This window comes from Coregonus clupeaformis, chromosome 27 (assembly GCF_020615455.1).
Source record: "Coregonus clupeaformis isolate EN_2021a chromosome 27, ASM2061545v1, whole genome shotgun sequence".
Lineage (NCBI taxonomy): Eukaryota > Metazoa > Chordata > Actinopteri > Salmoniformes > Salmonidae > Coregonus > Coregonus clupeaformis.
Genome location: NC_059218.1, coordinates 42,763,730 through 42,776,002, shown reverse-complemented (window position 1 = coordinate 42,776,002; position 12,273 = coordinate 42,763,730). Strand labels below are relative to the sequence as shown.

The window sequence follows — 12,273 nt, the reverse complement described above, 5'->3', positions numbered from 1 at the left end:
AGATATGTACATGAAGGCAGGGTAAAGTGACTAGGCATCAGGATAGATAATAATACGGTAGTTGAGGTAGATATGTACAGTTGAAGTCGGAAGTTTACATACACTTAAGTTTGAGTCATTTAAACTCGTTTATCAACCACTCCACACATGTATTGTTAAGTCGGTTAAGACATCTACTTTGTGCTTGACACAAGTAATTTTTCCAACAACTGTTTACAGACAGATTATTTCACTGTATCACAATTCCAGCGGGTCAGAAGTTTACATACACAAAGTTCACTGTGCCTTTTTAAACAGCTTGGAAAATTCCAGAAAATGATGTCATGGCTTTAGAAGCTTCTGATAGGCTAATTGACATCATTTGAGTCAATTGGAGGTGTACCTGTGGATGTATTTCAAGGCCTACCTTCAAACTCAGTGCCTCTTTGCTTGACATCATGGGAAAATCAAAAGAAATCAGCCAAGACCTCAGGAAAACAATTGTAGACCTCCACAAGTCTGGTTCATCCTTGGGAGCAATTTCCAAATGCCTGAAGGTACCATGTTCATCTGTACAAACAATAGTAAGCAAGTATAAACACCATGGGACCACGCAGCCGTCATACCGCTCAGGAAGGAGACGCGTTCTGTCTCCTAGAGATGAACGTACTTTGGTGCGAAAAGTGCAAATCAATCCCAGAACAACAGCAAAGGACCTTGTGAAGATGCTGGAGGAAACAGGTACAAAAGTATCTATATCCACAGTAAAACAAGTCCTATATCGACATAACCTGAAAGGCCGCTCAGCAAGGAAGAAGCCACTGCTCCAAAACCGCCATAAAAAAGCCAAACTACGGTTTGCAACTGCACATGGGGACAACGATCGTACTTTTTGGAGAAATGTCCTCTGGTCTGATGAAACAAAAATAGAACTGTTTGGCCATAATGACCATCGTTATGTTTGGTGGAAAAAGGGGGTCGCTTGCAAGCCGAAGAACACCATCCCAACTGTGAAGCACGGTGGTGGCAGCATCATGCTGTGGGGGTGCTCTGCTGCAGGAGGGACTGGTGCACTTTACAAAATAGATGGCATCATGAGGAAGGAAAATTATGTGGATATATTGAAGCAACATCTCAAGACATCAGTCAGGAAGTTAAAGCTTGGTCGCAAATGGGTCTTCCAAATGGACAATGACCCCAAGCATACTTACAAAGTTGTGGCAAAATGGCTTAAGGACAACAAAGTCAAGGTATTGGAGTAGCCATCACAAAGCCCTGACCTCAATCCTATAGAACATTTGTGGGCAGTACTGAAAAAGCGTGTGCGAGCAAGGAGGCTTACAAACCTGACTCAGTTACACCAGCTCTGTCAGGAGGAATGGGCCAAAATTCACCCAACTTATTTTGGGATGCTTGTGGAAGGCGACCCGAAACGTTTGACCCAAGTTAAACAATTTAAAGGCAATGCTACCAAATACTAATTGAGTGTAACTTCTGACCCACTGGGAATGTGATGAAATAAATAAAAAGCTGAAATAAAATCATTCTACTACTATTCTGACATGTCACATTCTTAAAATAAAGTGGTGATCCTAACTGACCTTACAGGGAATTTTTACTAGGATTAAATGTCAGGAATTGTGAAAAACTGAGTTTAAATCTATTTGGCTAAGGTGTATGTAAACTTCCGACTTCAACTGTACATGAAGGCAGGGTAAAGTGACTAGGCATCAGGATATATAAGAGTAAAATTAACAGAGTAGCAAATGATGAGTCTAGAGTAGAGTAATGTACTGGGCATATTTACTACATTTACATTTACATTTTAGTCATTTAGCAGACGCTTTTATCCAGAGCGACTTACAGTTAGTGCATACATTATTTTTATATTTTTCATACTGGCCCCCCATGGGAATCGAACCCACAACCCTGGTGTTGCAAACGCCATGCTCTACCAACTGAGCTACATCCCTGCCGGCCATTCCCTCCCCTACCCTGGACGACGCTGGGCCAATTGTGCGCCGCCCCATGGTTCTCCCGGTCGCGGCCGGCTACGACAGAGTATTCGAACTGGATTCGAACCAGGATCTCTAGTAGCACAGCCTTAGACCACTGCGCCACTCGGGACTCTGCTTTACCCTACTGTCCAAACTTATTAAACAGACGTCTATGACTGGTTCAGATGTGGTCTGGCCCGGACCAACCAAATGTGGTCATGTTGGGGGCGGAGCTCATTAGAATAAATACCCAAATATGCAAAATAAGGATATTGCCTATTCATGATACATCACCATGACGATAATGGCATTCCTATCCATAAATGATGCATTTCAGTATAGTACGGATTACATTTAAGTCATTTAGCAGATGCTCTTATCAAGAGTGACTTACAGTCAGTGCATTCATCGTAAGATAGCTGGGTGGGCCAACCACATATCACAGTAAGTACATTTTTCCCTCAAAGTAGCTATCAGCAGAGTCAGAGCAAGTAAGAGGGGAGAAAAAAAAGGCAAGAGAGAGTGCTAGTTCATGAAAAGGTACATTATTTTATTTTTGGGGGTGCTGTGGGATTATTTAAGATACTCTGAAGGAGTGTAGGGTTTTAGGAAGATGGGCAGGGACTCTGCTGTCCTAGCTTCAGGGGGAAGTTGGTTCCACCATTTTGGGGTGCCAGGACAGAGAAGAGCTTGGACTGAGCTGCCCTCCCGTTGGGGTGAGAGGGCCAAGAGACCGGAGGTGGCAAAACAGAGTATTTGGGTTGGGGTGTAGGGTTTAAGGATAGCCCAAGTTCCTCTTGCTGCTCCGTAGGAATGTATCATGGCCTTGTAGTGGATGCGATCTTTGATTTGAAAGCCAGTGGAGTGTGCAGAGGAGCGGCGGTGACGCGGGAGAATTTGGGAAGGTTGAACACTAGGTGGGTTGAAGCGTTCTGGGTAAGTTGCAAGTGTTGGATGGCACAAGCAGGAGCCCAGCCAACAGATAGGCTAAGACTGGAGGAGATGACAAGTGCCTGGATAAGACCTGCGCCGCTTGCTGTGTGAGGATGTTGTAGAGCACGAACCTGCAGGAGCGAGTGTTTGCAGGAGCGAGTGTTTGCAGAGAACAACAGGGTGTTGTCCAGGATCACACCAAGGTTCTTTGCACTCTGGGAGGGGGGGCCACAGTGGCGTTGTCAACCATGATGGAGAGGTCTTGGAGCGGGCAGGCCTTCCTCGGGAGGAAGAGCAGCACCGTCTTGTCGAGGTTGAGCGCGTGGTGGTGGGCTGACATCCAACGGAGATATCTGCCAGGCATGCAGAGATGCGTGTCGCCATCTGGGTGTCAGAAGAGGGGAGAAGGAGAAAAGTAGTTGTGTCATCCGCATAGCAATGATAGGAGAGACCATGTGAGGATATGATGGAGCTGAGTGACTTGGTGTATAGAGAGAAGAGGAGAGGACATAGAACCGAGCCCTGGGGGACACCAGTAGTGAGAGGACGTGGTGCAGACAAAGATCCTCTCCAAGTCACCTGGTAGGAGCGGCCTGCCAGGTAGCATGCAATCCAAGAGTGTGCAGAGCCTGAGACGCCCAGCCCTGAGAGGATGGTGTCACAGTGTCGAAGGCAGCGGATAGATTTAGGAGGATGAGAACAGAGGAGAAAGAGTCAGCTTTGGCAGTGCAGAGAGCCTCTGTGATACAAAGGAGAACAGTCTCGGTTGAGTGACCTGTCTTGAAGCCCGACTGGTTCTGAGAGAGATAACGAGAGAGTTGGTCAGAGACAGCACACAAGTGTTTTTGGAAAGAAAAGGAGGGATACAGGTCTGTAGTTTGACGTCAGAGGGGTTGAGTGTTGGTTTCTTGAGGGGAGCGACTGGTCATTTTGAAGTCTGAGGGGACGCAGCCAGTGGTCAGGGAGGATTAGTGGGATAAGGCCTCCAGAGATAGGATGTGGTCGAGCGGGCATGTTGTCGGGCGGCCAGACCTCACTAGTCGCAGGATTTCATCTGGAAAGAGAGGGGAGAAAGAGGTCAAGGCATAGGGTAGTTCTGTGTGAGTGGGACCAGTGGACTCAATAGGCTGAGTGAATGAAAAGCGGATGTCGTCAACCTTTTTTTCAAAGTTGTCGGCAAAGTTGTCCGCAGAGGGGGTGGTGGATTAAAGAGGTAGGAGAAGGTGGAAAATAGTTTTCTAGGGTTAGCTTAGAGTGCTTAGCTTTGCTTAGCTTTAGAGTGATAGAAAGTGGCTTTAGCAGCAGATAGAGGAAGAGAAGGTAGAGAGGAAGAGAAGGTAGAGAGGGAGTGAAAGTATGATAGTTCCTACGGAAGTTTCGCTCTGCTGCCCGCAGCCCTTTTCTGTTAGCTCTTCAATGAGTCACTCAGCACAAGGGGAGGGCTGAGCCGGCCAGGAGGAAAGGGAACAGTGCGTGTCATAGATGCAGAAAGAGGAGAGTCAGAGGTCGAATCAGGAGACACGATGGAGAAGGATTTAGCAGAAGAGAGGGATGATAGAAGGGGAGAGAGTAGTGGGAGAGAGAGAGCAAAGATTGCGACGGCGCATGACTATCTGGGTAGGGGCTGAGTGGCTAGGGTTGGAGAAGAGGGAGACAAATGGAAACAAAGTAGTGATCAGTGACAGAGGGGGATTGCAGTGAGATTAGTAGGCGAACAGCCATCTAGTAAAGATTAGGTCATGCCTATTGCCTGCCTTGTGAGTGGGAGGGGACTGGGAAAGGGTGAGGTCAAGAGACGAGGGGAAAGAAAGAGGTGGAAATAAATTAATTGAAATCAGATGTCGGGAGGTTGAAGTCGCGAAGTACATTGTCAGGAAATGTGCTTATCAAGGTGTCAAGCTCATTGAGGAACTTTAAGGGCACCTGGTGGGTGATAGACAATGTTAAGCTTGAGTGGACAAGTGACAGCATGGAATTCAAATGACGAGATGGACAGTTGGGTGAGGGATAGAAGAGAAACTCTCCACTTAGGAGAAATGAGTAGCCCTGTGCCACCACCGAGACGACCAGATACTCCGACTAAGAGAGAACACGTAGGCGGATGAACAAAGAACAGCTGGAGTAGCAGTGTTCTCTGGGGTGATCCATCAGGGCCGCCAAAAAGTCTAGGGACTGAAAGGCACCGTTGGTTGGAGATGAACTTGACCGCATTCTTGATCGGCAGTTCCAAACGCTGCCGGAGACCAGGAATTCCACATGGGTTGTGCGTGGAGGGTACACTAAGTTAGAAGGGTTGCAGCCAAGGGGTGGGGAGCGTCTGTAAAGCCTACTGGGAGAGGAGAGAGAACAGGTACAGAAAACACACACACACACACACAGTTGACAAAGCTACAAAAGAGCAAAATGGGGTCATCAGAAAATAACTAGGGAAGATACTCAAGTCAGAGGCTTCCTTTATTTACTTCCTCCAATCTCTCCGCAGAACAATTCAGCATAATTTTGTCGACGAGGCTGACAAGCTAAAAAAAAAAAAAAAAAAGAGCAAAATGGGGTCATCAAAATCAAAATGGCTGACACGGCCGCCGCTGAGAAACCAGGGGATACTGAAGTACTAATACTAATTGCTAATTGCCTAGCAGAGGTGAAGAGCACGCCTCCCTGTACTAATTGCTAATTGCCTAGCAGAGGTGGAGAGCACGCCTCCCTGTACTAGTTGCTAATTGCCTAGCAGAGGTGGAGAGCATGCCTCCCTGTACTAATTGCTAATTGCCTAGCAGAGGTGGAGAGCACGCCTCCCTGTACTAGTTGCTAATTGCCTAGCAGAGGTGGAGAGCACGCCTCCCTGTACTAATTGCTAATTGCCTAGCAGAGGTGGAGAGCACGCCTCCCTGTACTAATTGCTAATTGCCTAGCAGAGGTGGAGAGCACGCCTCCCTGTACTAGTTGCTAATTGCCTAGCAGAGGTGGAGAGCACGCCTCCCTGTACTAATTGCTAATTGCCTAGCAGAGGTGGAGAGCACGCCTCCCTGTACTAATTGCTAATTGCCTAGCAGAGTTGGAGAGCACGCCTCCCTGTACTAGTTGCTAATTGCCTAGCAGAGGTGGAGAGCACGCCTCCCTGTACTAATTGCTGATCGCCTAGGAGAGGTGAAACCACTCCCACTCCAATACAGCCACTGATTACCAAAACAAGTCACAAATTGCCCTGCCCCTTAATCCTGGTTGGTGTGTCAACAATCATCTGCAAGTTATGAGCAGTCAGCAGTTCACACACCAAGTAGGCTACTGGGAAGACAGGAAGCACTTAAAGTAGATGGCCCTAGTTAGCAACAAGACAGCACTAGACAATAACAGATTAAGACAAATGATGCATATCACTCCTGGAGATATCAGGAGTCGTCTAGCTATAGATTGAAGCTCCCATGTAATTCCGTTACCGTATGAAAATCCACTTCACCTACTGTAGTTCAATAACCAAAATATATATTTTTAACTGAAGGTCTCATATCATAGCTGACACCCCCATACTTTCTGCAGACGTCTTTTGAATCTTAATTCGTAGCAGATATTTAAGTTTCTTGAAAAGACGTGGTCGCATTAAAAACGTAGGGAGATTTTACCGTAATTCTGTTACCAAACTTTGCATCTGCATTGCCATTTTAAATGTGTTTTTGTGAAATGTTCTGTGTAAATTGTTCAAAAGTAGTCCATAGAGTGCATAGAGTTGGTGTGTTAAACTTTGAAATCAATGTTTTTTTGTCTGGCGTACATTTTTAAATGGACAAATCTGAGTCAAAAGCGTAATTCCGTTGTAGTGGTATTGTTAGAGATGGTAAAGATAAAGATTGTTGTTGGGTCGCCAGGCAGGTATTACCCTGCCGATAGAAGAAGGAGTGAGCACCACTAACAGACACACATCAGCAGAACAGACTGACTAGAGTGTATCCTGTTGGCCAGATAGCCATTGGAGACTAGAGTGTATCCTGTTGGCCAGATAGCCATTGGAGACTAGAGTGTAGCCTGTTGGCCAGATAGCCAGTGGAGACTAGAGTGTAGCCTGTTGGCCAGATAGCCAGTGGAGACTAGAGTGTATCCTGTTGGCCAGATAGCCAGTGGAGACTAGAGTGTAGCCTGTTGGCCAGATAGCCAGTGGAGACTAGAGTGTAGCCTGTTGGCCAGATAGCCAGTGGAGACTAGAGTGTAGCCTGTTGGCCAGATAGCCAGTGGAGACTAGAGGGTAGCCTGTTTACCAGATAGCCAGTGGAGACTAGTGTGTAGCCTGTTGGCCAGATAGCCAGTGGAGACTAGAGTGTAGCCTGTTGGCCAGATAGCCAGTGGAGACTAGTGTGTAGCCTGTTGGCCAGATAGCCAGTGGAGACTAGTGTGTAGCCTGTTGGCCAGATAGCCAGTGGAGACTAGAGTGTAGCCTGTTGGCCAGATAGCCAGTGGAGACTAGTGTGTAGCCTGTTGGCCAGATAGCCAGTGGAGACTAGTGTGTAGCCTGTTGGCCAGATAGCCAGTGGAGACTAGAGTGTATCCTGTTGGCCAGATAGCCAGTGGAGACTAGAGTGTAGCCTGTTGGCCAGATAGCCAGTGGAGACTAGAGTGTAGCCTGTTGGCCAGATAGCCAGTGGAGACTAGAGTGTAGCCTGTTGGCCAGATAGCCAGTGGAGACTAGAGTGTAGCCAGATAGCCAGTGGAGACTAGTGTGTAGCCTGTTGGCCAGATAGCCATTGGAGACTAGAGTGTAGCCAGATAGCCAGTGGAGACTAGTGTGTAGCCTGTTGGCCAGATAGCCATTGGAGACTAGAGTGTAGCCTGTTGGCCAGATAGCCAGTGGAGACTAGAGTGTAGCCTGTTGGCCAGATAGCCAGTGGAGACTAGAGTGTAGCCTGTTAGCCTGATAGCCAGTGGAGACTCGAATGTAGCCTGTTGACCAGATAGCCAGTGGAGACTAGAATGTATCCTGTTGGCCAGATAGCCAGTGGAGACTAGTGTGTAGCCTGTTGGCCAGATAGCCAGTGGAGACTAGAATGCAGCCTGTTGGCCAGATAGCCAGTGGAGACTAGAATGCAGCCTGTTGGCCAGATAGCCAGTGGAGAGTCGAATGTAGCCTGTTGACCAGATAGCCAGTGGAGACTAGAGTGTAGCCTGTTGGCCAGATAGCCAGTGGAGACTAGAGTGTAGCCTGTTGGCCAGATAGCCAGTGGAGACTAGAGTGTAGCCTGTTGGCCAGATAGCCAGTGGAGACTAGAGTGTAGCCTGTTGGCCAGATAGCCAGTGGAGACTAGTGTGTAGCCTGTTGGCCAGATAGCCAGTGGAGACTAGAATGCAGCCTGTTGGCCAGATAGCCAGTGGAGACTAGTGTGTAGCCTGTTGGCCAGATAGCCATTGGAGACTAGAGTGTAGCCAGATAGCCAGTGGAGAGACAGGTTAACACACATATAACCACTAGTCATAGCACAGGGTAACCCAACCAAAAATACCTCATACAATAACAATGATTAGAGGGAATCAACAAATGATTTGCAATAATCTGTATTCATGTCCAGCTGGAGGAGTGAATGGGTATATGAAGGTGTGGGTGTAGACAAAAAACAAAAATCCTTAAAAATGGGCCAGAAAACCATAGTCACGGGAGGGGGAGAGAGGGAGGGAGGGAGGGAGGGAGGGAGGGAGGGAGAGAGGGAGGGAGAGAGGGAGGGAGGGAGGGAGGAGAGAGAGAGGGAGAGAGAGGGAGGGAGAGAGAGAGGGAGAGAGAGAGGGAGGGAGAGAGGGAGAGAGGGAGAGAGGGAGGGAGGGAGGGAGGGAGAGAGAGAGGGAGAGAGAGAGAGAGGGAGGGAGAGAGAGAGGGAGAGAGAGAGAGGGAGGGAGAGAGAGAGGGAGAGAGAGGGAGAGAGAGAGAGGGAGAGAGAGGGAGGGAGGGAGAGAGGGAGAGAGGGAGGGAGGGAGAGGGAGAGAGGGAGGGAGAGAGGGAGGGAGAGAGGGAGGGAGAGGGAGAGAGGGAGGGAGAGAGGGAGGAGAGAGGGAGGGAGGGAGAGAGGGAGAGAGGGAGAGAGGGAGGGAGAGGGAGGGAGGGAGAGAGGGAGGGAGGGAGGGAGAGAGGGAGGGAGGGAGAGAGGGAGGGAGGGAGAGAGGGAGAGAGAGGGAGAGAGGGAGGGAGAGAGGGAGGGAGGGAGGGAGAGAGGGAGGGAGGGAGAGAGGGAGGGAGGGAGAGAGAGGGAGGGAGGGAGGGAGAGAGAGGGAGGGAGGGAGGGAGAGAGAGAGAGAGAATTGTGCTGAATAATGACATTGAGATGTCGTCAACGCGTTTCCACTGCTCCAGAGTCCGATGGCGGCGAGCTTTACACCACTCCAACCAACACTTGGCATTGCGCATGGTGATCCTAGGCTTGTGTGCGGCTGCTCTGCCATGGAAACCCATTTCATGAAGCTCCTGATGAAAAGTTATTGTGCTGACGTTGCTTCCAGAGGCAGTTTGGAACTCGGTAGTGAGTGTTGCAACCGAGGACAGACGATTTTTACACGCTACGCACTTCAGAACTCGGAGGTCCCGTTCTGTGAGCTTGTGTGGCCTACCACTTTGCGGCTGAGCCGTTGTTGCTCCTTGACGTTTCCACTTCACAATAACAGCACTTACTTTTTTTTAAACATAAATACACTGTAATTTAAGCTTTTAAACTGCAACATTTTCTCTGCCTCATGGGGAAAAATGTGTAGAATTGCAGGATATTAGCTTGGAAGCAGCATGTACTGCAGACGTCGTATGTAAAACTCTTTGTAGGTCATTTTTATCTCACTTGTGTTGCTCAATAATAGGTTGGGCTACAGCTGTTTGACTGACACCACTGTTTTAAGGCAGTAGTATAAGATTGTCATAATCTTTTCTCTCTGTCTGTCTGTCTGTTTGTCTCTGTCTCTGTCTGTCTGTCTGTGTGTGTATGTCTGTGTGTGTATGTCTGTGTGTGTGTGTGTGTGTGTGTGTGTGTGTGTTTTTGTGTGTATCTTCCACAGATGTCCGTCGCCATGTCTAGTCTGGAGAGCCCACGGTCCTCTGTGTTTACCTTTGAGTCCTCAGTGCACAGCTGCCACGTGCTGCGTTGCCTGGACGACCAGCGGAGGCGTGACCTGCTGTGTGACATCACTGTGGTGGCCGAGGGGAGGAGTTTCAGGGCCCACCGTTCCGTGCTGGCCTCCTGCAGCGACTATTTCACCCACAGGGTCTCCTCCCACGCGCCACAGGGACTTGTCATCACCCTGCCTCAGGAGGTGAGAAGGGACCAAAAGCCTAGGACTTAGGAAGGAAGCTACAGTCCAGGACCACATTAGTCCACATAGGCCAGGACGATTCAGATCTTACTCTACGAGGTCCGGAGCACTGCTGGTTTCTGCTCTACCTGATAATTAATTGTGTCCCAGGTCTAAATCAGTCCCTGATTTAAAGGGAAATAATGAAAAATCAACAGTGGAACTGGCTTCCAGATCTGAATTTGACTGGTTTAGGTGTTAGCCCTCTGAGCTAATGCCTATTTAACACAAGTATTAGTATTTGTATTTATTACGGATCCCCATTAGTTTCTGCCAAGGCAGCAGCTACTCTTCCTGGGGTCCAGCAACATTAAGGCAGTTATACCATTTTACAAACATTACAATACATTCACAACAGATTTCACAACACATTAAGCGTGTGCCCTCAGGCCCCTACTCTACTACCACATATCTACAACACAAAATCTATGTGTGTGTATAGTGTGTATGTTATTGTGTGTGTGTATGCATGTGTCTGTGCCTATGTTTGTGTTGCTTCACAGTCCCCGCTGTTCCATAAGGTGTTTTTGTATCTGTTTCAATATGTTTTGACCATGACAGTCTACAATCCAGGGTTACTCCAAGCAGTTTAGTCACCTCAACTTGCTCAATTTCCACATTATTCATTATAAGATTTAGTTGAGGTTTAGGGTTTAGTGAATGATTTGTCCCAAATACAGTGCTTTTAGTTTTGGAAATATTTATGACTAACTTATTTCTTGTCACCCATTCTGAAACTGACTTCAGCTCTTTGTTAAGTGTTTCAGTCATTTCAGTCGCTGTAGTAGCTGACGTGTATAGTGTTGAGTCATCTTCATACATAGACACTCTGGCTTTACTCAAAGCCAGTGGCAGGTCATTAGTAAAGATTGAAAAAAGTAAGGGGCCTAGACAGCTGCCCTGGGGAATTCCTGACTCTACCTGGATTATGTTGGAGAGGCTTCCATTAAAGAACACCCTCTGTGTTCTTTTGGATAGGTAACTATCGATCCACAATATAGCAGGCGATGTAAAGCCATAACACAAGTTTTTCCAGTAGACTATGAGCGATAATGATTGATAATGTCAAAAGCTGCACTGAAGTCATCAGTCATTTGTGTATGTGCCGTACATGTTGAATGCTCTTCCCTATAAGCGTGCTGAACGTCTGTTGTTCATTTGTTTACTGTGAAATAGCATTGTATCCGGTCAAACACCATTTATTCCAAAAGGTTGGTAACAGGCTGATTGGTTGGCTGTTTGAACCAGTAAAGGTTGCTTCGCTATTCTTGGGTAGCGGAATGACTTTAGCTTCCCTCCAGGCTTAAGGACACACACTTTCCTGTAGGCTTAGATTGAAGATGTGGCGAATAGGATCGGCAATATAGTCTGTTATCATCCTCAGTAATTTTCCATCCAGGTTGTCAGACCCAGGTGGCTTGTCAATGTTGATAGACAACAATACTTTTTCACCTCTTTTTCACTTACTTTACGGAATTCAAAATTACAACGCTTGTCTTTCATCATTTGGTCAGTTATACTTGGATGTGTAGTGTCTACGTTTGTTGCTGGCATGTCATGCCTAAGTTTGCTAATCTTGCCATTGAAAAAAATCATTAAAGTAGTTGGCAGGCAACTGGCAGGCAGCTGAGTGGTTGGCAGGCTACTGGCAGGCAGCTGAGTGGTTGGCAGCCTACTGGCAGGCAGCTGAGTGGTTGGCAGGCTACTGGCAGGCAGCTGAGTGGTTGGCAGGCTACTGGCAGGCAGCTGAGTGGTTGGCAGGCTACTGGCAGGCAGCTGAGTGGTTGGCAGGCTACTGAGTGGTTGGCAGGCTACTGAGTAGTTGGCAGGCTACTGGCAGGCAGCTGAGTGGTTGGCAGGCTACTGGCAGGCAGCTGAGTGGTTGGCAGGCTACTGGCAGGCAGCTGAGTGGTTGGCAGGCTACTGGCAGGCAGCTGAGTGGTTGGCAGGCTACTGGCAGGCAGCTGAGTGGTTGGCAGGCTACTGAATGTTCTTTCATCACGTGAGTATAGTTTGTCTAAGAGATGAGATGAACTCCGTCAGATAGGAATGATAT

At 47.9% G+C, this 12,273-nt stretch overlaps 1 protein-coding gene across 2 annotated transcripts in view; it reads left to right on the top strand.

Moving 5' to 3' along the window:
- Positions 1 to 12,273, top strand: part of bach1b (BTB and CNC homology 1, basic leucine zipper transcription factor 1 b) — a 31,053-nt gene that overhangs the window by 1,543 nt on the left and 17,237 nt on the right. For both annotated transcript variants that reach the window (XM_041851461.2, XM_041851460.2), the window contains exon 2: positions 9,924 to 10,178. In XM_041851461.2, the coding sequence (XP_041707395.1) occupies positions 9,924 to 10,178 (255 nt within the window). The remainder of the gene's footprint in view (positions 1 to 9,923; positions 10,179 to 12,273) is intronic.